Here is a 25,855-nt window from a genome sequence, read left to right on the forward strand (position 1 = left end):
CTGATAGGAGGCTGGAAAATATCCTAAAAAGTATACACACACATGCTGGTGTTATACTGCGACCAGCGATCGCCTCAGCCTGGATGTGCAGAGCTGAGGTGGCTTGGTCGGATTCCCTGACTAAAAATATTGATACCCTTGACAGGGACAGTATTTTATTGACTATAGAGCATTTAAAGAATGCATTTCTATATATGCGAGATGCGCAGAGGGATATTTGCACTCTGGCATCAAGAGTAAATGCGATGTCCATATCTGCAAGAAGATGTTTATGGACACGACAGTGGTCAGGTGATGCAGATTCCAAACGGCACAAAGATGTATTGCCGTATAAAGGGGAGGAGTTATTTGGGGTCGGTCCATGGGACCTGGTGGCCACGGCAACTGCTGGAAAATCCACCGTTTTTTACCCTAAGTCACATCTCTGCAGAAAAAGACACCGTCTTTTCAGCCTCAGTCCTTTCGTCCCTATAAGAGTCATATCTGCCCAGGGATAGAGGAAAGGGAAGAAGACTGCAGCAGGCAGCCCATTCCCAGGAACAGAAGCCCTCCACCGCTTCTACCAAGTTCTCAGCATGACGCTGGGACCGTACAGGACCCCTGGATCCTACAAGTAGTATCCAAGGGGTACAGATTGGAATGTCGAGACGTTTCCCCCTCGCAGGTTCCTGTAGTCTGCTGTACCAATGTCTCCCTCCGACAGGGAGGCAGTATTGAAAACAATTCACAAGCTGTATTCCCAGCAGGTGATAATAAAATTACCCCTCCTACAACAAGGAAAGGGGTATTATTCCACACTATATGGTGGTACTGAAGCCAGAAGGCTAGGTGAGACCTATTCTAAATCTGAAATATTTGAACACTTACAAAGGTTCAAATCCAGATGGAGTCACTCAGAGCAGTGATAGCGAACCGGGAAGAAGGGGACTATATGGTGTCCCGGGACATCAGGGATGATTACCTCCATGTCCCAAAATTTGCCTTTCTCACCAAGGGTACCTCAGGTTCGTGGTACAGAACTGTCACTATCAGTTTCAGACGATGCCGTTGGATTGTCCAAGGCACCCCGGGTCCTTACCAAGGTAATGACCGAAATGAGGATTCGTCTTCAAAGAAAATGGACGACCTCCTGATAAGAACAAGGTCCAGAGAACAGTTGGAGGTCGGAGTAGCACTATCTCAAGTAGTTCTACGACAGCACGGGTGGATTCTAAATATTCCAAAAACCGCAGTTGTTCCGACGACACGTCTGCTGGTCCTAGGGATGATTCTGGACACAGTCCAGAAAAAGGTGTTTCTCCCAGAGGAGAAAGCCAGGGAGTTATCCGAGCTAATCGGGATCCTCCTAAAACCAGGAAAAGTGTCAGTGCATCATTGCACAAGAGTCCTGGTAAAAATGGTGGCTTATTACGATGCGATTCCATTCGGCAGATTTCACGCAAGAACTCTTCAGTGGGATCTGCTGGACAAATGGTCCGGATCGCATCTTCAGATGCATCAGCGGATAACCCTATATCCAAGGACAAGAGTGTCTCTCCTGTGGTGATTACAGAGTGCTCATCTTCTAGAGGGCCGCAGATTCGGCATTCAGGATTGGATGCTGGTGACCACGGAGGCCAGCCTGAGAGGCTGGGGAGCAGTCACACAGGGAAAAAATTTCCAGGGAGTGTGATCAAGTCTGGAGAATTCTCTCCACATAAATATACTGGAGCTAAGAGCAAATTTATAATGCTCTAAGCTTAGCAAGACCTCTGCTTCAAGGTCAGCCGGTATTGATCCAGTGGGATAACATCACGGCAGTCGCCCACGTAAACAGAAAGGGCGGCACAAGAAGCAGGAGGGCAGTGGCAAAACTGCAAGGATTTTTCGCTAGGCGGAAAATCATGTGATAGCACTGTCAGCAGTGTTCATTCCGGGAGTGGACGACTGGGAAGCAGACTTCCTCAGCAGGCACGACCTCCACCCGGGAGAGTGGGAACTTCATCGGGAAGTTTTCCGCATGATTGTGAACCGTTGGGAAAGACCAAAGGTGGACATGATGGCGTCCCGCCCGAACAAAAAACGGGACAGGTATTGCGCCAGGTCACGAGACCTTCAGGCGATAGCTGTGGACGTCCTGGTAACACCGTGGGTGTAACAGTCGGTGTATGTGTTCCCTCCTCTGCTTCTCATAACCAAGGTATTGAGAATTATAAGACGTAGAGGAGTAAGAACTATACTCGTGGCTCCGGATTGGCCAAGAGGGACTTGGTACCCGGAACTTCAAGAGATGCTCACAGAGGACTAATGGCCTCGGGAGCTAAGAAGGGACTTGCTTCAGCAAGTACCATGTCTGTTCCAAGACTTACCGCGGCTGCGTTTGACGGCATGGCGGTTGAACGCATTCCGGAAGAGGTCATACCTACCCTGGTCAAAGCCAGAAAGGAGGTGACCGCACAACGTTATCACCACATGTGGTGAAAATATGTTGCGTGGGTGAGGCCAGGAAGGCCCCACGAAGAAATTTCAACTAGGTCGATTTCTGCACTTCCTGCAAACAGGAGTGTCTATGAGCCTCAAATTGGGGTCCATTAAGGTTCAAGTTTCGGCCCTGTAGATTTTCTTCCAGAAAGAATTGGCTTCAGTTCCTGAAGTCCAGACGTTTGTCAAGGGAGTATTGCATATACAGCCCCTTTTGTGCCTCCAGTGGCACCGTGGGATCTCAACGTAGTGTTGGGATTCCTCAAATCATATTGGTTTGAACCGCTCAAATCTGTGGATTTGAAATATCTCACATGGAAAGTGACCATGCTGTTGGCCCTGGCCTCGGCCAGGCGATTGTCAGAATTGACGGCTTTGTCTTACAAAAGCCCATATTTGATTTTCCATTGGGACAGGGCAGAACTGCGGACTCGTCCCCAGTTTCTTCCTAAGGTGGTGTAAGCGTTTCACCTGAAACAACCTATTGTGGTGCCTGCGGCTACTAGGGACTTGGAGGACTCCAAGTTGCTAGACGTTGTCAGGGCCCTGAAAATATATATATATAATTCCAGGACGGCTGGAGTCAGAAAGTCTGACTTGCTGTTTATATTGTATGCACCCAAAAAGCTGGGTGCTCCTGCTTCTAAGCAGACTATTGCTCGTTGGATTTGTAGTACAATTCAGCTTGCACATTCTGTGGCAGGCCTGCCACAGCCAAAATCTGTAAATGCCCATTCCACAAGGAAGGTGGGCTCATCTTGGGCGGCTGCCCGAGGGGTCTCGGCTTTACAACTTTGCTGAGCAGCTACGTGGTCAGGGGGGAACACGTTTGTAAAATTCTACAAATTTGATACCCTGGCTGAGGAGGACCTGGAGTTCTCTCATTCGGTGCTGCAGAGTCATCCGCACTCTCCCGCCCGTTTGGGAGCTTTGGTATAATCCCCATGGTCCTGACGGAGTCCCCAGCATCCACTAGGACGTTAGAGAAAATAAGATTTTACTTACCGATAAATCTATTTCTCATAGTCCGTAGTGGATGCTGGGCGCCCATCCCAAGTGCGGATTGTCTGCATTACTTGTACATAATTATTGTTACAAAAATCGGGTTATTATTGTTGTGGGCCATCTTTTTAGAGGCTCTTTCGTTGTTATCATACTGTTAACTGGGTTCAAATCACAAGTTGTACGGTGTGATTGGTGTGGCTGGTATGAGTCTTACCCGGGATTCAAGATCCTTCCTTATTGTGTACGCTCGTCCGGGCACAGTACCTAACTGAGGCTTGGAGGAGGGTCATAGGGGGAGGAGCCAGTACACACCATGTGATCCTAAAAGCTTACTTTTTGTGCCCTGTCTCCTGCGGAGCCGCTAATCCCCATGGTCCTGACGGAGTCCCCAGCATCCACTACGGACTATGAGAAATAGATTTATCGGTAAGTAAAATCTTATTTTTTGCAATTTCAAAGAGGTCCTTTTGTATCTTGCTACCTTTATACACGGAAGACATATGGACAACACATACTTATATGGGTGGCATCGCTTCCTGCTTTTGCTCCTATAAGACTAAACTCTACAACTTTGCCATCCTTGGTCCCAACCACATTCGAGTGGGAAGTCATTGATTCCTATCTGACTATAATTGGGTTCCCTGGGCTTTCAGCAGAGGACAGAGATGGGTTTCATTGGCCGTTTACCTTATCAGATCTAGGGAAGGCCATTAGGTTTGCCACCTCTAGCGAAAGCCCCAGCCTTAATGGGTTCACAAGGCCTTTGAAGATAAGTTAGTTCCACTCTTGCTGGCAGCCTACAACAATGCTGTTCGCTTCTCATTCTCCTGTCAATCATTAGAAGCCCATATTGCTATTATCCCTGAAGTTGTGTGGTCCCCGCACTGTGCCCCAGTTACTGGCCAGTCTCCTTACTAATTGTCCACTTGAAGCTCTTTTCCATAATGCTGTTGAATAGACTGGGAAAAGTTTCTAACCATGTTAACTGGGACTTTATGGCTGGTGTGCTGGCACGCATGGGACTGGGTCCAACCGTTAACATCATATTCTAACTTTGCTAGGATTAACATCAGAGGCTTCCTATCGTCCCTCGTTGATATTAAGGATGATACCTGACAAGGCTACCCTTTCTACCCACTACTTATCCTCTACGTGCAGGCCCTGGAATGGTCCATCTCGTTAAATCACAAAATATTCGTCCGACATCACATGGAGATCCCTGAAACTAAGACCCTTTGGGTCTTTGTTATCAAACTCACAATGGAGATCTTTAGAGAACATGTTCCCCTGATCCCATGTATTACTGTTGCAGATTGGCACTCCTAAGATTTTTTTTTTATTTTTTATATGGACATGGATGTCCTGATTTATTAGCGGGAGACAACTTTGAGCAGATCCAAGATATTTGGTTCCAGTGGCTCAACTTTTAAGACTCTGCCTCATACAAATCCAGTCTCACACTTCCCCTTGGGTAATAGTGGGTTCCTGTAGTACTTAACTGACCTCCTAGGATATCTAGCCCTCTGGCACATAGCCCTTAGCTCATGACTGCTCGTTGCAGGTGCAGCTTCTTCCTATTCCCCTGCTCATGGCTATTTAGCACCTCTGGTATCCATTGCATTTTTTGGACCGCTCAGTCGAGTGCCGTCCTCCCCTTTCCTACCTTTTCTTTTAAGCTGTGCCTCCGCCCCCATTATATTCTTTATGTCCTCTCTTCTTGTTAAACTCCTATTTGTGTAATTATTGGGTCGTCGACACACAGGTGTGTATGGCCTCCTTTATTTCTTTATGTGATGTCTCTCAATGTTTTACTTATATACTGACAGTAGATCAGGTATCCTACATAGACCTTGTCCAGTACTTGTGCCATGCATAGTTATGCTTAATCTGCTACTTTACCCCAATCCCTTAGTCACAAGCATTGCTATTCCTAAACACCGTACTTAGGCCCTCATTCCAAGTTGTTCGCTCGCTAGCTGCTTTTAGCAGCATTGCACACACTAAGCCGCTGCCTACTGGGGGTGAATCTTAGCTTAGCAGAATTGCGAATGAAAGATTCGCAATATTGCGAAAAGATTTCTCTGTGCAGTTTCTGAGTAGCTTGAGATTTACTCTTCCAGTGCGATCAGTTCAGTGCTTGTCGTTCCTGGTTTGACGTCACAAACACACCCAGCGTTCGCCCAGGCACTCCCCCGTTTCTTCAGCCACTCCCGCGTTTTTCCCAGAAACGGCAGCGTTTTTTCACACACTCCCATAAAACGGTCAGTTTCCGCCCAGAAACACCCACTTCCTGTCAATCACACTCCGATCACCAGAACGAAGAAAAAAACCTCGTAATACCGTGAGTAAAATACCAAACTTCTTAGCAAATTTACTTGGCGCAGTCGCAGTGCGAACATTGCGCATGCGCAATTAGCGGAAAATCGCTGCGATGCGAAGAAAATTACCGAGCGTACAACTCGGAATGAGGGCCTTAGTACAGTATTAGTGAACAGACTACACTGAAGGATCTCTGGGTTTTGCCTTCTTACACAGATTAAGTACTTTTCCTGGATTCTGCATCCTACTTTGCTAATAATGTGCTAAGTGGTTAGGATTAGTATAGAACATGAAGATGAATGTTTTAATAAACAGTTGCATGGTGCGGTTAAGTCACAAAGTCCGTGGTGCGCCGGATGGGGCTGTTTGGCAGGATTTGAGGGTAGGTGTTGGGGACACACCTATAACATCACATAATAGTAGGTTTCTTCAGTTGATATTTCCTGTAAGGTCTGTGTACTAATGCAGGAGAGTTTATGGTGGGCGCTCCAGCGATATAGTTCTTATTCTGGGGAAACCAGCAAGAGTCCAGTTTGTTAAAGGTGGATTCATGTTACCCCACAACACACATCATCTTGTAATCACATATATAAATGTACTTCTACAGATGGACCCAGTAACAGAGATACCCCAGAGAGATGTCCCCGTCCTCTTTATTCCCTTGATCATACAGAGGAAAATCACAGGACCCCACTGGAGGATCAGGTAGGTGGGATTTAGGGTCTCCCCAAATCCCAAAAATTCAAAGTGACTTTCCACCATATGATTGGGTGAGAACTTGCGTGGGTCTAATACTGATAAAGTTCATTATAATCTCAGATACTCAAATCAGGCACTACTGAAGTGTTATTGTATTGTTTTATGTGTTATTAGTGTGACAGTCTGGCTGATTATAAGATAGAATATATAGTGGGAGAAGAAGAGGCGTATGTGATGGGTGATCAGCAGTGTAAGGAGGAGGCAATACCTAGAGGTATTAGCACAGGTGAGTAATAATCACTTATTACCTCTGTCTATTATTATACATTCTCCTGTTGCTACACTAACCGCTCAGTGATTGTTTCTGCTGAAGCTTCAATCTAACGTAGCTTGCCTCTGGCCACAGCGCTATGCTACTTTAGGGGCATATAGAAGCCACCTTACTCTCTAGCGTAGAAGTGCTGCTGATTTAGCTCTCATATTCTCTGATTCCAGGGCGTGTGTGTGTGTGTGTGTGTGTGTGTGTGTGTGTGTTGGCAGTGTCTGTATGTACGTAGTGGATGTATAATATAACATCGGCTAGTGTAACTTCCTATCCGATGACTGGGGAATGTGGAAATGTAGGTTAGTGAGCTGCTCTTCTTGTCTGAACCGTGACCATTGGCAGATTTTACCCAGGCGCTACAGCCCAAGGGCCCAAAAAGTAAAAGTTTTGCACCATGCCACCATTCTCAGTGAGCTCCAGCTCCTGTTGTGGCCCCTGCTTCAGTCCGCCATCCTGCAGCCAAGCTTCGGTCCTGATCTCATTTCTCTATTCCCACTTTGCATGAGGGAGAGTTGACTGTGTAGTGGCTTCCGATTGGAAGCTCTTTGCTGCTCATCTCACACAGGATAGGAAACTCCTCCCCCTGGCACTGCCGCTCCGGAGTGTAATTAGCAGGAAGCCCACACTGTGCTAAATCCCCGCCCATAAGGTGCTTCTAACTAGGGGCTGCAGACCATGCTGCTTTACTGCTGCTACGTATGCACACATATAGAGTGACGTCAGAATTTAGCAAGAACCCTACGGTGTGAATTGAAGGTATGCTGACCATTAAGGATATTTAACAAAGTAAATTTAATTTTATATCAGTTGTACTGTTATAAATACATCCATTTTTTTTATAGTAGTGGATAAGTGTTCTAATATCCTTTTCCTTACTAATGTCATAGGAGTAATTTTCCACCTCTCATTATCTGAGACCAGTCTTTTTCTGCCAAACACTGTAAGAGGCTTAGTTATATTTAAGACTTTCATAGGGGGTCATTCCGAGTTGATCGTACGCTGCAACTTTTTGCAGCCCGTGTGATCAGATAGTCGCGCCTATGGGGGAGTGTATTTTAGCATAGCAAGTGTGCGAAGGCATGTGCAGGGGAGCTGGGCAAAAAAGTTGTGTAGTTACTGAGTAGCTCTGAACTTACTCAGCCGCTGCAATATCTTCAGCCTGTCAGGTCCCGGAATTGACGTCAGACACCCGCCCTGCAAACGCCTGGACACGCCTGCGTTTTCCTCACCACTCCCAGAAAACGGTCAGTTGCCACCCTGGAACGCCTTCCTGATGTCAATCCTCTTGCGTTCGTCGCTGCGAACGCTTTCCTGGTTGATCTCGTCACTGCCCGGCGAAGGCAACGACGCACCTGCGCATTGGCGCCCGCGCGCATGCACAGTTCGGACCCGTTCTCACAGCTGCGAAAAAAGCAGCGTGCGAACGGGTCGGAATGACCCCCATAGTGTCTTAAAGATTAAGCTTGGTCTCAGATGCTGAGTGCTATAAAATGAATCCTGTGACATTAGTAAGGAAAAGAATATTAGAACGCTCATCCACTATTATAAAAAATACTAGTTACCAGTCTGTCAAAATGAGGGAACAACATAACAGTAATGTCAGTGTCAGCGGCTGTGCGTGTCTGAACAGAGCAACACTTAAATTGCTTCGTCGGGCGCCATCTAGTGTCCGCCAGCACGCACAACACTGAATTACCCCCATAGAGGTTTGGAGCAGCATTAGCTGTTTACTATATAGGATTGATGTTTTTCAAATGCGCATGCGAGTGTGAGGCGCATGGTCTCAGAAATGTCCTGGAAAATTGCTGGGATCATTCTTGGGAGGTAGCTAAAGATGCCTGGGGATGGCCTGTCTAATGGTCATATTATGAGAGTATCGCTAATGTGGTCGGATACACAGGCGCTCAGTCATTCTACTAAGAATTGCCTCCTGGGGTTCCCCATCTCACCACTGTCTCTGTATATTGGTAATTAGGAATGGAGAGGTAGATGTATTAAGTGTCATTATGGGGGAGAACGCTGATACTGCTTCTCCACCATCTGTTAAGGGAGATGTGTTTTAAATGACAAGGTTGCTTTGTGCCCCTGACATTGTTGGCGCTGCAGTCTTTAAGATAGTGCGCCGAAATGCCGGGCATAGTATGAACAGTCGGGCACAGACCGTTCCAGCAACTGCTGCTATCGATTGTGCTGACATGGACAATAAAGTTGTTATTTATTTATTTAGTATTATTTTTCTCTGACGTCCTAGTGGATGCTGGGGACTCCGTAAGGACCATGGGGAATAGCGGCTCCGCAGGAGACTGGGCACAAATAGAAAGCTTTAGGACTACCTGGTGTGCACTGGCTCCTCCCCCTATGACCCTCCTCCAAGCCTCAGTTAGATTTTTGTGCCCGGCCGAGCTGGGTGCAATCTAGGGGGCTCTCCTGAGCTTCTTAGAAGAAAGTTAGTTTTAGTTTTTTTATTTTCAGTGAGACCTGCTGGAAACAGGCTCACTGCATCGAGGGACTAAGGGGAGAAGAAGCGAACCTACCTGCTTGCAGCCAGCTTGGGCTTCTTAGGCTACTGGACACCATTAGCTCCAGAGGGATCGAACACAGGCCCAGCCTCGGAGTCCGGTCCCAGAGCCGCGCCGCCGGCCCCCTTACAGAGCCAGAAGCAAGAAGAGGTCCGGAAAATCGGCGGCAGAAGACATCAGTCTTCATCAAGGTAGCGCACAGCACTGCAGCTGTGCGCCATTGCTCCTCATGCACACCTCACACTGCGGTCACTGATGGGTGCAGGGCGCTGGGGGGGGGGGGCGCCCTGAGCAGCAATATTAACACCCTGGCTGGCAAAAATACATCACATATAACCCCCAGGGCTATATGGATGTACATTAACCCCTGCCAGATTTTACAAAAAAGCGGGAGAAAAGTCAGACGAAAAGGGGGCGGAGCTATCTCTCTCAGCACACTGGCGCCATTTTCCCTCGCAGCTCCGCTGGAAGGACGTCTCCCTGACTCTCCCCTGCAGTCCTGCACTACAGAAAAGGGTAAAAAAGAGAGGGGGGGCACTATTTAGGCGCAGTATTACATATAACAGCAGCTATAAGGGAAAACACTCTATATAGTGATATCCCTGTGTATATATTGCGCTCTGGTGTGTGCTGGCATACTCTCACTCTGTCTCCCCAAAGGGCTAGTGGGGTCCTGTCCTCTTTCAGAGCATTCCCGGTGTGTGTGCTGTGTGTCGGTACGGCTGTGTCGACATGTATGAAGAGGAAAATGATGTGGAGGCGGAGCAATTGCCTGTAGTGGAGATGTCACCCCCTAGGGGGTCGACACCTGAGTGGATGGGCTTATGGAAGGAATTACGTGAAAGTGTCAACTCTTCACATAAGAAGTTTGATGACATGGGACAGCCGGCTTCTCAGCTTGTGCCTGTCCAGGCGTCTCAAAGGCCATCAGGGGCTCTAAAACGCCCGCTACCTCAGATGGCAGATACAGACGTCGACACGGATACTGACTCCAGTGTCGACGACGAGGAGACAAATGTAACTTCCAGTAGGGCCACACGTTACATGATTGAGGCAATGAAAAATGTTTTACACATTTCTGATAATACCACAGGTACCACTAAAAAGGGTATTATGTTTGGTGAGAAAAAACTACCTGTAGTTTCTCTATCGTCCTAAGTGGATGCTGGGGTTCCTGAAAGGACCATGGGGAATAGCGGCTCCGCAGGAGACAGGGCACAAAAAAGTAAAGCTTTTACCAGATCAGGTGGTGTGCACTGGCTCCTCCCCCTATGACCCTCCTCCAGACTCCAGTTAGATTTTGTGCCCGAACGAGAAGGGTGCAATCTAGGTGGCTCTCCTAAAGAGCTGCTTAGAGAAAGTTTAGCTTAGGTTTTTTACTTTACAGTGAGTCCTGCTGGCAACAGGATCACTGCAACGAGGGACTTAGGGGAGAAGTAGTGAACTCACCTGCGTGCAGAGTGGATTTGCTGCTTGGCTACTGGACACTAGCTCCAGAGGGACGATCACAGGTACAGCCTGGATGGTCACCGGAGCCGCGCCGCCGGCCCCCTTGCAGACGCTGAAGAGAGAAGAGGTCCAAAATCGGCGGCTGAAGACTCCTGAGTCTTCATAAAGGTAGCGCACAGCACTGCAGCTGTGCGCCATTTTCCTCTCAGCACACTTCACACAACAGTCACTGAGGGTGCAGAGCGCTGGGGGGGGCGCTCTGAGAGGCAAATAAAAACCTTATTAGAGGCAAAAAATACCTCACATATAGCCCACAGAGGCTATATGGAGATATTTAACCCCTGCCTAACTTCAAAAATAGCGGGAGACGAGCCCGCCGAAAAAGGGGCGGGGCCTATCTCCTCAGCACACAGCGCCATTTTCTCTCACAGAAAAGCTGGAGAGAAGGCTCCCAGGCTCTCCCCTGCACTGCACTACAGAAACAGGGTTAAAACAGAGAGGGGGGGCACTGATTTTGGCGATATTGTATATATATAAAAGATGCTATAAGGGAGAAACACTTATATAAGGTTGTCCCTATATAATTATAGCGTTTTTGGTGTGTGCTGGCAGACTCTCCCTCTGTCTCCCCAAAGGGCTAGTGGGTCCTGTCCTCTGTCAGAGCATTCCCGGTGTGTGTGCTGTGTGTCGGTACGTGTGTGTCGACATGTATGAGGACGATGTTGGTGAGGAGGCGGAGAAATTGCCTGTAATGGTGATGTCACTCTCTAGGGAGTCGACACCGGAATGGATGGCTTATTTAGAGAATTACGTGAGAATGTCAACACGCTGCAAGGTCGGTTGACGACATGAGACGGCCGACAATCTATTAGGACCGGTCCAGGCGTCTCAGAAACACCGTCGGGGGTTTTTAAAAAAAAAAAAAAAAAAAAAAAACGCCCATTTACCTCAGTCGGTCGACACAGACACAGACACGGACACTGAATACAGTGTCGACGGTGAATAAACAAACGTATTTCTCATTAGGGCCACACGTTAAGGGCAATGAAGGAGGTGTTACGTGTTTCTGATACTACAAGTACCACAAGAAAGGGTATTATGTGGGAGTGAAAAAACTACCTGTAGTTTTTCCTGAATCAGATAAAATAAAATGAAGTGTGTGATGATGCGTAGGGTTACCCCGATAGCAAATATTGGCGTTATACCCTTTCCCGCCAGAAATTAGGGTACGTTGGGAAACACCCCTTAGGGTGATAAGGCGCTCACACGCTTATCAAGTGGCGTTACCGTCTCCAGATACGGCCGCCCTCAAGGAGCCAGCTGATAGGAAGCTGGAAAAATATCCTAAAAAGTATATACACACATACGGTGGTTATACTGCGACCAGCGATCGCCATCAGCCTGGAGATGCAGTGCTGGGTTGGCTTGGTCGGATTCCCTGACTGAAAATATTTTATTCATGTACAGCATTTAATAGGATGCATTCTATATATATGTATGTGAGATGCACTGAGGGATATTTGCTCTCTGGCATCAAGATAAGTGCGTTGTCCATATCTCCCAGAAGATGTCAGGGACACGACAGTGGTCAGGTGATACAGATCCCATACGGCAGATGGAAGTATTGCTGTATAAAGGGAAGGAGTTATTTGGGGGTCGGTCCATCGGACCTGGGGACCACAGCAACAGCTGGGAAATCCAACCTTTTTTACCCCAAGTTACATCTCAGCTAAAAAAGACACCGTCTTTTCAGCCTCAATCTTTCCTTTCCCATGAGGGCATGCAGGCAAAAGGCCAGTTATATCTGCCCAGACATAGAGGTAAGGGAAGTAGACTGCAGCAGGCAGCCCTTTCCCAGGAAAAGAAGCCCTCCACCGCGTCTGCCAAGTCCTCAGCAGGACGCTGGGGCCGTGCAAGCGGACTCAAGGTGGGGGGGTAGTCTCAAGAGTCTCAGGGCGCAGTGGGATCACTCGCAAGTTGACCCCTAGATCGTACGAGTATTATCCCAGGGGTAAAGATTGGAGAGTCGAGACATCTTCTCCTCGCAGGTTCCTGAAGTCTGCTTTACCAACGGCTCCCTCCGACAGGGAGGCAGCATTGGAAACAATTCACAAGCTGTATATCCAGCAGGTGATAATCAAAGTACCCCTCCTACGACAAGGAAAAGGGTATTATTTTTCCACACTATATTGTGGTACTGAAGCCAGACGGCTTGGTGACACATAGTCTAAATCTAAAATGTTTTGAACACTTACATAAAAGGTTCAAATCGAGATAAAGTCACTCAGAGCAGTGATAGCGAACCGGAAAAAAGGGGACTATATGGTGTCCCTGGACATCAAGGATTACCTCCATGTCCAAATTTTGTCCTTCTCATCAAGGGTACCTCTGGTTCGTGGTACAGAACTGTCAATATCAGTTTCAGACGATGCCGTTTGAATTATCCACGGCACCCCGGGCCTTTTTACCAAGGTAATGGCCGAAAAGATGTTTCTTCAAAGAAAAAAGGCATCTAAATTATTCCTTACTTGCACGACCTAAAAAGGGCAAGTTCCAGAGAACAGTTGGAGGTCGGAAGAGCACTATCTAAAGTAGTTCTTCGACGGCACGACTGGATTCTAAATATTCCAAGAATCGCAGCTGTTTTCCGACGATACGTCTGCTGTTCCTAGGGATGATTCTGGACACGGTTCAGAAAAAGGTTTTTCTTCCCGAGGAAAAAGCCAAGGAGTTATCCGACCTGTCAGGAACCTCCTAAAACCAGGAAAGGTGTCTGTACATCAATGCACAAGAGTCCTGGGAAAAATGGTGGCTTTTTACGAAGCAATTCCATTCGGCAGATTCCATGCAAGAATTTTCCAAAGGGATCTGTTGGACAAATGGTCAGGGTCGCATCCTCAGATGCACCTGCGAATAACCCTGTCGCCAAGGACAAGGGTATATCTTCTGTGGTGGTTGCAAAAGGCTCATCTATTGGAGGGCCGCAGATTCGGCATACAGGATTTGATCCTGGTGACCACGGACGCCAGCCTGAGAGGTTGGGGAGCAGTCACACAAGGAAGAAACTTCCAGGGGGTATGGACGAACCTGGAAAAGTCTCTTCACATAAACATTCTGGTACTAAGAGCAATCTAAAATGCTCTAAGCCAGGCGGAACCACTCCTGCAAGGAAAACCGGTGTTGATTCAGTCGGACAACATCACGGCGGTCGCCCATGTAAACAGACAGGGCGGCACAAGAAGCAGGAGTGCAATGGCAGAAGCTACCAAGATTCTTCGCTGGGCGGAGAATCACGTAATAGCACTGTCAGCAGTGTTCTTCCCGGGCGTGGACAACTGGGAAGCAGACTTCCTCAGCAGACACGATATTCACCCGGGAGAGGGGGGTCTTCATCCAGAAGTCTTCCACATGCTAGTAAACTGTTGGGAAAGACCAATGGTAGACATGATGGCGTCTCGCCTCAACAAGAAACTGGACAAGTATTGCGCCAGGTCAAGAGATCCACAGGCAATAGCTGTGGACGCACTGGTAACACCTTGGGTGTACAAATCAGTATATGTGTTTCCTCCTCTGCCTCTCATACCAAAGGTATTGAAGATTATACGGTGAGGAGGAGTAAGAACAATACTAGTGGCTCCGGATTGGCCAAGAAGGACTTGGTACCCGGAACTTCAAGAGTTGGTCACGGACGACCCGTGCCCTCTACTTCTGAGAAGGGACCTGCTACAACAGGGTCCCTGTCTCTTTCAAGACTTACCGCGGCTGCGTTTGACGGCATGGCGGTTGAACGCCAGATCCTAAAAGGGAAAGGCATTCCAGAAGAAGTCATTCCTACCTTGATTAAGGCAAGGAAGGAAGTCACCGCGAAACATTATCACCGCATTTGGCGAAAATATGTCGAGTGGTGCGAGGATCGGAGTGTTCCGACGGAGGAATTTCAACTGGGTCGTTTCCTACATTTCCTACAATCAGGATTGTCTATGGGTCTCAAATTGAGATCTATTAAGGTTCAAATTTCGGCCCTGTCAATATTCTTCCAAAAAGAATTGGCCTCAGTTCCTGAGGTACAGACTTTTGTTAAAGGAGTACTGCATATACAGCCTCCTGTGGTGCCTCCGGTGGCACCGTGGGATCTAAATGTAGTTTTAGTTTCCTCAAATCCCATTGGTTTGAACCATTGAAAAAGGTGGATTTTAAATATCTCACATGGAAAGTGACTATGTTACTGGCCCTGGCTTCCGCCAGGAGAGTATCTGAATTGGCGGCTTTATCTTATAAAAGCCCTTATCTAATCTTCCATTCGGATAGGGCAGAACTGAGGACTCGTCCGCATTTTCTCCCTAAGGTGGTATCAGCGTTTCACCTGAACCAACCTATTGTGGTGCCTGCGGCCACTGGCGACTTGGAGGACTCCAAGTTGTTGGACGTTGTCAGAGCCTTAAAAATATACATTTCAAGGACGGCTGAAGTCAGAAAATCTGACTCGCTGTTGATACTATATGCACCCAACAAGTTGGGTGCCCCTGCTTCTAAGCAGACGATTGCTCGTTGGATTTGTAACACAATTCAACTTGCTCATTCTGTGGCAGGCCTGCCACAGCCTAAATCTGTTAAGGCCCATTCCACAAGGAAGGTGGGCTCATCTTGGGCGGCTGCCCGAGGGGTCTCGGCATTACAATTCTGCCGAGCAGCTACGTGGTCGGGGGAAAACACGTTTGTAAAATTCTACAAATTTGATACCCTGGCAAAAGAGGACTTGGAATTCTCTCATTCGGTGCTGCAGAGTCATCCGCACTCTCCCGCCCGTTTGGGAGCTTTGGTATTATCCCCATGGTCCTTTCAGGAACCCCAGCATCCACTTAGGACGATAGAGAAAATAAGAATTTACTTACCGATAATTCTATTTCTCGGAGTCCGTAGTGGATGCTGGGCGCCCATCCCAAGTGCGGATTATCTGCAATACTGTACATAGTTATTGTTAACAAATTCGGGTTATATTGTTAAGGAGCCATCTTTAAGAGGCTCTTTCTGTTATCATACTGTTAACTGGGTTTAGATCACAAGTTGTACGGTGTGATTGGTGTGGCTGGTATGAGTCTTACCCGGGATTCAAATTGCCTCCCTTATTGTGTACGCTCGTCCGGGCACAGTACCTAACTGGAGTCTGGAGGAGGGTCATAGGGGGAGGAGCCAGTGCACACCACCTGATCTGGTAAAAGCTTTACTTTTTTGTGCCCTGTCTCCTGCGGAGCCGCTATTCCCCATGGTCCTTTCAGGAACCCCAGCATCCACTACGGACTCCGAGAAATAGAATTATCGGTAAGTAAATTCTTATTTTTTCCTGCATCTGAGGAATTAAATGAAGTGTGTGATGAAGCGTGGGTTTCTCCCGATAAAAAACTGATAATTCCTAAGATGTTATTGGCAGTGTACCCTTTCCCGCCAGAGGATAGGGCACGTTGGGAACACCCCCTAGGGTGGATAAAGCGCTCACACGCTTGTCCAAACAGGTGGCACTTCCGTCTCCGGATACGGCCGCCCTTAAGGAACCTGCTGACAGAAAGCAGGAGACTATACTAAAGTGTATATACACACACACCGGTGTTATACTGCGACCAGCGATCGCCTCAGCCTGGATGTACAGTGCTGGGGTGGCTTGGTCAGACTCCCTGACAGAAAATATTGATACCCTGGATAGGGACAGTATATTACTGACTGTAGAGCATTTAAAAGATGCATTTTTATACATGCGTGATGCACAGAGGGATATTTGCCGGCTGGCATCAAGAATAAGTGCTATGTCCATTAATGCTAGATAGCGGTGGACAGGGTGGTACTTGGATGAGAGACCACTCCTGATATTGCAATATCTGTTCTCATTTTTGTTCACTTCAGAGATTTTGTATACCAATGGTGGATCTTTGGTTGTGAGAAAAGCACAGATGCTAACCCACTAACTATAAAGGATTCTTTGTAGTCATTACCCTGTTCTTTCTTGGTGATTAATTTATGCTTATTGCTGTCCTATCTAGACAGCACGACCAAGAATGATTTTGTTATTTATATACAATTGACTGGTGTATAGTACAATACAAATAATGAAGGATTCACTGTGATTGGATATTTATGGCCTTGATATTCCCTTGCCATATAATTGTCATATCTAATCTGCACTTTTTGAGCCTGCCGTCCACATGTGTGTCTGTCTCCTTTTTTCATTTTTCTTGTTGAAAATACGAACGATTCCATTTCCAATATTAAGTGACAAATGAAAGGGCTAGCTTAAGAAATTGCGGACATACCCCACTGGAGATGCCCAATCTCTTCCGATCTTGGAAGCTAAGCAGTGGAGGGCCGGACCAGTACTCGGATGGGAGACCACCTTGGAACATCCTGGTACTGCAAATAAATTTTGCTGCCCAATCCTAAATCACAGATGGGTACTCGGATTCATATGACCCATGATTTAATTCCCTGCAACTACTTTTTCCATTTGGGATTTTTGCAGTATGAATGATGGTCATATATTCATCTGACAGACACCATTGAGACTAGTAGGTGTTCTTCTTTTTTCCCCCCTTCCCCCCTCCTTTTTTTGTGAATTCTAAAGTTTTTCCGGCTTACATTATACCATAGCAATTTTTGATAATTATTTATTAAATTGACATAGATATTTTTGCACAATAGTCTTGAATCACACAGAATACATTTTTGAACTCCGTTAATTCTATATATTTTAACAAGAATTTATTAAACTCATGATTTTACCAGCCTAAGACATGTATACAACTTAGTTCCTCTGAGTTAAGAGTGCTCCCAAACAAGAGTCTACTTCTTTTTCCATTTTTCTTATTTGGTATTTTTCTCAATACATTTTTGACTCATGGGAGCACCACTGAATGGTAACTACATTTAGTGCACCCTAAAAGACATACTATCTTCCTATATGCACAGTTACCTTAATCTGAAGCAATTCTATAACATAAATTTCAGTTTCTCAGAGGACATTACTCAGATTGCTTTTCGTACAAAAATTTTTGTTAGACCAGTGCGGCTCCCACAAACCCCTTTTCTGAACTATGGCCCTCATTCCGAGTTGTTCGCTCGGTCTTTTTCATCGCATCGCAATGAAAATCCGCTTAGTACGCATGCGCAATGTTCGCACTGCGACTGCGCCAAGTAACTTTGCTATGAAGAAAGTAATTGTACTCACGGCTTTTTCAACGCTCCGGCGATCGTAATGTGATTGACAGGAAATGGGTGTTACTGGGCGGAAGCACGGCGTTTTAGGGGCGTGTGGATGAAAACGCTACCGTTTCCGGAAAAAACGCAGGAGTGGCCGGAGAAACGGTGGGAGTGCCTGGGCGAACGCTGGGTGTGTTTGTGACGTCAACCAGGAACGACAAGCACTGAACTGATCGCACAGGCAGAGCAAGTCTGAAGCTACTCTAAAACTGCTACGAGGTTTGTGATCGCAATATTGCGAATACTTCGGTCGCACTTTTAAGAAGCTAAGATACACTCCCAGTAGGCGTAGGCTTAGCGTGTGTAACTCTGCTAAAATCGCCTTGCGAGCGATCAACTCGGAATGAGGGCCAATGTCCATTTCCGCCAGGAGAGGGTTATGGACTCGGCAGTGGTCAGGTGATGCCGATTCTAAAAGGCATATGGAAGTATTGCCTTATAAAGGGGAGTAGTTATTTGGGGTAGGTCTGTCGGACCTGGTTTCCACGGCAACTGCTGGGAAATCCACGTTTTTACCCCAGGTCGCCTCTCAGCAAAAGAAGACATCGTATTATCATGCGCAGTCCTTTCGGCCCCATAAGGGCAAGCGGGCAAAAGGCTCCTCTTTTCTGCCCCGTGGCAAAGGGAGAGGAAAAAGGCTGCAGCAAACAGCCAGTTCCCAGGAACAGAAGTCCTCCCCCGCTTCCGCCAAGTCCTCAGCATGACGCTGGGGCTCTGCAGGCGGACTCAGGTACGGTGGGGGCCCGTCTCAAGAATTTCAGCGCACAGTGGGCTCGTTCAGAAGTAGATCCCTGGATCCTTCAGGTAGTATCTCAGGGGTACAAATTGGAATTCGAGACGTCTCCCCCTCGCCGTTTCCTAAAGTCTGCCTTACCGGCGACTCCCTCCGACAGGGAGGCGGTATTAGAAGCTATTCACAAGCTGTATTCCCAGCAGGTGATAACCAAGTTACCCCTCCTGCAACAAGGAAAGGGGTATTATTCCACAATGTTTGTGGTACCGAAGCCGGACGGCTCGGTGAGACCCATTTTAAATCTAAAGTCATTGAACACTTACATAAAGAAGTTCAAATTCAAGATGGAGTCACTCAGAGCGGTTATCTCGAGCCTGGAGGAAGGGGATTATATGGTGTCACTGGACATCAAGGATGCTTACCTGCATGTCCCAATTTACCCTTCTCACCAAGGGTACCTCAGGTTTGTGGTACAGAACTGCCACTATCAGTTCCAAACGCTGCCGTTTGGATTGTCCACGGCACCGCGGGTCTTTACCAAGGTAATGGCCAAAATTATGATACTCCTTCGAAGGAAGGGAGTTTTAATTATCCCGTACTTGGACGATCTCCTGATAAGGGCGAGATCCAGGGAACAGTTGGTAGTCGGGGTAGCACTATCTCAAGAAGTGTTACGACAGCACGGTTGGATTCTCAATATTCCAAAATCGCAGCTGATCCCGACGACACGTCTTCTGTTCCTAGGGATGATTCTGGACACAGTCCAGAAAAAGGCATTTCTCCCGGAGGAGAAAGCCAGGGAGTTATCCGATCTAGTCAGAAACCTGCTAAAACCAGGTCAAGTATCGGTGCTTCAATGCACAAGGGTCCTGGGAAAAATGGTGGCTTCTTACGAAGCAATTCCATTCGGCAGATTCCACGCAAGAACTTTCCAGTGGGACCTGCTGGACAAATGGTCCGGATCGCATCTTCAGATGCATCAGCGGATAACCCTGTCACCAAGGACAAGGGTGTCTCTCCTGTGGTGGTTGCAGAGTGCTCATCTTTTAGAGGGCCGCAGATCCGGCATTCAGGACTGGGTCCTGGTGACGACGGATGCCAGCCTTCGAGGCTGGGGAGCAGTCACACAGGGAAGAAATTTCCAGGGATTGTGGTCAAACCTGGAGACCTCACTTCACATAAATATCCTGGAGCTAAGGGCCATTTACAATGCCCTAAGCCAAGCGAGACCTCTGCATCAGGACCAGCCGGTGTTGATCCAGTCGGACAACATCACGGCGGTCGCCCACGTAAACAGACAGGGCGGCACAAGAAGCAGGAGGGCGATGGCAGAAGCTGCAAAGATTCTCCGATGGGTGGAAAATCATGTGATAGCACTGTCAGCAGTGTTTATTCCGGGAGTGGACAACTGGGAAGCAGACTTCCTCAGCAGACACGACCTCCACCCGGGAGAGTGGGGACTTCACCCGGAAGTCTTCCACATGATTGTAAGCCGTTGGGAAAAACCAAAGGTGGACATGATGGCGTCCCGCCTCAACAAAAAACTAGACAGGTATTGCGCTAGGTCAAGGGACCCTCAGGCAATAGCGGTGGACGCTCTGGTAACACCGTGGGTGTACCAGTCAGTGTATGTGTTCCCTCCTCTGCCTCTCATACCCAAGGTACTGAGAATTATACGGCGGAGAGGAGTAAGAACTATACTCGTGGCTCCGGATTGGCCAAGAAGGACTTGGTACCCGGAACTTCAAGAGATGCTCACAGAGGACCCGTGGCCTCTACCTCTAAGAAGGGACCTGCTCCAGCAGGGACCCTGTCTGTTCCAAGACTTACCGCGGCTGCGTTTGACGGCATGGCGGTTGAACGCCGGATCCTGAAGGAAAAAGGCATTCCAGAGGAAGTCATCCCTACTTTGATAAAAGCCAGAAAGGATGTAACCGCGAAGCATTATCACCGCATTTGGCGAAAATATGTTGCGTGGTGTGAGGCCAGGAAGGCCCCAACGGAGGAATTTCAACTGGGTCGATTCCTGCATTTCCTGCAAACAGGAGTGTCTATGGGCCTCAAATTGGGATCCATTAAGGATCAGATTTCGGCCCTGTCGATTTTCTTCCAGAAAGAACTGGCTTCAGTTCCTGAAGTTCAGGCGTTTGTCAAGGGAGTGCTGCATATACAGCCTCCTTTTGTGCCTCCAGTGGCACCTTGGGATCTCAATGTAGTTTTGGGGTTCCTAAAATCACATTGGTTTGAACCACTTAAATCGGTGGATTTAAAATATCTCACGTGGAAAGTGGTCATGCTGTTGGCCCTGGCTTCGGCCAGGCGCGTGTCGGAATTGGCGGCTTTATCCTGTAAAAGCCCTTATCTGATTTTCCATTCGGACAGGGCGGAATTGAGGACTCGTCCTCAGTTTCTCCCTAAGGTGGTTTCAGCATTTCACCTGAACCAGCCTATTGTGGTGCCTGCGGCTACTAGGGACTTGGAGGACTCCAAGTTGCTGGACGTTGTCAGGGCCCTGAAAATATATGTTTCCAGGACGGTTGGAGTCAGAAAATCTGACTCGCTGTTTATCCTGTACGCACCCAACAAGCTGGGTGCTCCTGCTTCTAAGCAGACTATTGCTCGCTGGATTTGTAGTACAATTCAGCTTGCGCATTCTGTGGCAGGCCTGCCACAGCCAAAATCTGTAAAAGCCCACTCCACAAGGAAGGTGGGTTCATCTTGGGCGGCTGCCCGAGGGGTCTCGGCTTTACAACTTTGCCGAGCTGCTACTTGGTCAGGGTCAAATACCTTTGTAAAATTTTACAAATTTGACACTCTGGCTGAGGAGGACCTTGAGTTTTCTCATTCGGTGCTGCAGAGTCATCCGCACTCTCCCGCCCATTTTGGAGCTTTGGTATAATCCCCATGGTCCTTACGGAGTCCCCAGCATCCACTAGGACGTCAGAGAAAATAAGAATTTACTCACCGATAATTCTATTTCTCGTAGTCCGTAGTGGATGCTGGGCGCCCATCCCAAGTGCGGATTGTCTGCAATACTTGTACATAGTTATTGTTAACTAATCGGGTTCTTGTTGTGAGCCATCTATTCAGAGGCTCCTCTGTTATCATACTGTTAACTGGGTTCAGATCACAAGTTGTACGGTGTGATTGGTGTGGCTGGTATGAGTCTTACCCGGGATTCAAAATCCTTCCTTATTGTGTCAGCTCTTCCGGGCACAGTATCCTAACTGAGGCTTGGAGGAGGGTCATAGGGGGAGAAGCCAGTGCACACCAGGTAGTCCTAAAGCTTTCTATTTGTGCGGAGCCGCTATTCCCCATGGTCCTTACGGAGTCCCCAGCATCCACTACGGACTACGAGAAATAGAATTATCGGTGAGTAAATTCTTATTTTTTCCACTAATGCTGCGGGGTCATCTGCAAGTGGTAGTGAAGGAAGGTTCATGTGCACTGCTGTTGCGGGCACCAAAGAAGAGTGTTGAGGTGGGAGGATGCAGATCACTGGAGCGGTGAAGTAATGCACTCCCATATAGGCAATAGGAAGGTTGATACATGTTGCCCTATGTGTACCCGTTTTACGCCAATAATGCGGTGAAGTGGGAAAGCACATTTTAAGGATCGTTAAATGACCAATGATACATCTATCTACCCATGAGTAGCCAAACGACACCATTGTGACCTCTGACCCCTCCCACCAGTGATGTCATTATCTGATGGTCCCAACATACCTACTGAGCATGTCTGAGACGTTATAGCCATTCTTATATAGATTTTGTGCTTTAATACATTCTAACCATTGGCAAGGCATGTACCTCTTACTTACCAACAGCCGCCCTTTGTGACACCAACCAAACAGAGTCATCTGGACATTAAGGGGTCTATTCATGAAGCACTGAAAAGTGTGGAGAAGTGAATCAGTGGAGAAGTTGCCCATGGTAACCAATCAGCTGCTCTGTATAATTATTTTATAATATGCAAATTATAAATGTACATCAAAACTGATTGGTCGCCATGGGCAACTTCTCCACCGTCTCACTTCTCCACACTTTTCACTGCTTCATGAATAGACCCCTAAGTCAATAAAGTTATATAGCTAGGGGGCACACAAAATTGTTATTGGGGGCACACAATGAGTAAGTCTATAATGAACACTATCTTTTATATAATCCTCACCTGATCATCCGTTACTGTGAGCAATTCAGAGCCATCTAAAGGTGGGGCCTAGTTTATTTAACCATCTCCATAGTCACTTGTATGTTATTTTATGTCTAAACCCTCAGCCACACTAACTGACCTATGCTATCCTTTTCCAGACTGTGCCACAGATCCTATTGCTTTTCCTGCTTGCCAGTCAGCTGTGCGAAGCCTCAAGACGAGTAGTACAGTTCAGGGTTTGAAATCTATTCAGTTCAGCAGACTGACTCTTGCAAAACAGTGCGAGGTGAAGAAGCGCGGGAGGCCAACACCCCTGCTTGACATCAAACAGCGCTCTGTGAGCCGCAAAAAAGAGTACACAAGAAACTTCAACCTTGATATCTACAAGAACCACGAGTGGCTTTGCGGCTGTGACGTGCAGAATGCTCTGTTCTGTTTCCCATGTCTCTTATTCGGAGGAGACGCTGCATGGACCGACAAAGGGATATCAGACTTGAAGAGACTCAATGAAAAAATAAAAAAACACACCGCAACGGAGAAGCATGTTAACAATTCATTGAACCTGGCCTTACTCGGCTCAGTCAGCGTACGGACATGTATTAGCGACGCGCACAAAGAAATGATAGAGCGCCACAATGCTCAGGTGCATAAGAACAGGGAAATTCTTTCCAGGATAATAAACTGTATTAAGTTTTGCGGAATAAATGAGTTGGCATTATGGAAGCATGATGACGGGAAGGAATCAGAGGATCCTGGAACATTTGTGGAGCTGTTGAAATACACAAGTGAAATCGATTCATTGTTAACGGACCATTTAGCGAGCTCTTCCACGTGCAACTGGACATCCAAGTCTGTCCAGAATGATTTGCTGGCATGCATGCTAGATGTGTACAGGGAATATGTTTTGGAGGAAGTCATGCAGGCGGAATTTATTGGTGTGATGGCAGATGAGACGACGGACGTCACAAGTGCTTTCCAACTGGCACTCGTCCTTCGTTACTGTGACGGAAACGGAAACCCTGTTGAAAGGTTCTGGGGTTTCTTTGTACCAACTGGTCAAGATGCGAATGCGATATCCGAGTGTATCCTAAGTCAGCTAGATGTCATTTTGAAAAGCGAAAAACACAAGCTAATCGGACAGAGCTACGACGGAGCAGCAGCGATGAGTGTTGCGATGAATGGAGTGCAGATGAAAGTGAGAGAAATATACAGAAATGCCCATTTTGTACACTGTTTCGCACATCGGCTAAATTTAACAATGGAGAGGGCAGCGCGGCAAAACACAAGATCTAGAATATTTTTCGCAAATTTGTCTGCTATTCCGGCTTTCTTTTCTAGATCTCCTCATAGATCGGCCGTTCTCAATTCTTGTGCAGCAAAGAGAATGCCATGTCCTGGGCCGACAAGATGGAATTTCAGATCATGGACAGTGAATGTAGTGTGGGAAAAGAAAGACGCACTCCTGGAATGTTTCCAGACACTTGAAAAATCGGAGACATCCAGCAACACCACAATAAATGAAGCTTCTGCACTAATTCACGTTCTCGGTGACCCAGAGTTCAATTTTTGGCTCAACTTTTTTCATACGGTTACGCCACATGTTGACATCCTGCACAAGCAAATGCAGAACCGACGGATAAATGTACACACTGCCCGAAGACAGGTTGCAAAGTTTGTAAACGCAGTGATTGGCATTCGAGCTGCAATCGATGAAAACACTGAAGAAGCTGAACCCAGTAGACAGAACAAACGAAGGTATTTGCAAGACAACCAAACAAGAGCTGCTGCAGCAAGAGAAGTCTGTGATGTCATCATCACCCAAGCTAACACCCGTTTCCAAATCGCAACACATCTGCAAGTATCGGTTCTTCTGTGTGCACAGAATTATGGGAAATTTAGACAATCTTTTCCAGAGAAAGAACTACAAGAGTGCATGGAAGTCTTCCCCTTCTTTGAGAAGGAGAAATTGCGTACCGAGCTGGCTGTGCTGTATTTTCGGGAGGAGTTCCGAGATCTTGATGATGCAGTTCAGTTACTGCAGTTTCTGCTAATGAACAATCTGCAGTCTTCATTTAGTGAAGTGGTGAAGCTGCTACGGATTGCTGTGACCCTCCCTCTTACATCGGCCAAGCCAGAACATTCTTACGCCTGCTTAAAGAGGATAAAGACTTATTTACAAAATACTATGAAAGAAGAAAGACTTTCAGCTCTTGCAGTGTTGTCTGTAGAAAAGTCTGTGGTGATGAAAAATATACCCGATTTCAATAACAGGGTGATAGAAAAATTTTCTACCTACAAATCAAGACGTATGGAGCTGATATGCAAATATTAAACTACTGTATTCTGTTGTCTTAATTTCTTAGAATAAAAACACTTTTTTTGTAAAATGAAGAGTGTGTTCTGTTGTTATAACTGCATGCTATATCTTATGGTGATTTACAGTAGATTATATGTATATGGTGTACCGTGTGCAACCAGCAGTAGATGGGCAATTGCAGTCCACCTTACTCTAAAGGATGTGGATTAAATATAGTACATAGACAGTCAGTAGGTCGTCACCAGATGGTTGACAGTCAATAAGTAGACCGTTAAATTGTCAACTTGGACATAGATCGACCGGGTCAAAGTGTCGACATGCGAATGGTCAACGCATAAAAGGTAAACCTTTTTTTTTTGTTATTTTAACCCTACACCTAACCCTCCTCCTAGTGGCTAACCCTAACCCTCCCCCTGATGCCTACTAACCCTACCCTCCTTCCCCCTCACCTCCCGCAGCATAACCCTCCTCCTAGTGTCTAACCCTAACTTCCACTCCCGCAGCCTTCCCCCTAGTGCTTAGCCCTAACCTCCCTCTCCCCTCCTGCAGCCTAACCCTCCTCCTAGTGCCTAACCCTAAACCTCCTCCTAGTGCCTAACCCTCTGCCAAGTGCCTAACCCTAACCAGCCCCT

General features: G+C 47.2%; 1 protein-coding gene and 1 pseudogene across 5 annotated transcripts in view; both read left to right on the forward strand.

Moving 5' to 3' along the window:
- Window positions 1-25,273, forward strand: part of LOC135057039 (zinc finger MYM-type protein 1-like) — a 127,115-nt gene extending 101,842 nt beyond the window's left edge. For 4 of the 5 annotated variants that reach the window (XM_063962890.1, XM_063962889.1, XM_063962891.1 and 1 more), the window contains 3 exons: window positions 6,392-6,489; window positions 6,658-6,769; window positions 23,065-25,273. In XM_063962890.1, coding sequence (XP_063818960.1) covers window positions 6,392-6,489; window positions 6,658-6,769; window positions 23,065-25,238 — 2,384 coding nt within the window. In that variant the 3' untranslated portion in view covers window positions 25,239-25,273. The remainder of the gene's footprint in view (window positions 1-6,391; window positions 6,490-6,657; window positions 6,770-23,064) is intronic. The other variant, XM_063962893.1, reaches the window with a different exon arrangement.
- LOC134895444 (5S ribosomal RNA) lies at window positions 17,065-17,184 on the forward strand (annotated as a pseudogene).
- Window positions 25,274-25,855: the final 582 nt, after the last annotated feature.

Source organism: Pseudophryne corroboree, chromosome 3 (genome assembly GCF_028390025.1).
Source record: "Pseudophryne corroboree isolate aPseCor3 chromosome 3, aPseCor3.hap2, whole genome shotgun sequence".
In the NCBI taxonomy this organism is placed as follows: Eukaryota; Metazoa; Chordata; class Amphibia; order Anura; family Myobatrachidae; genus Pseudophryne; species Pseudophryne corroboree.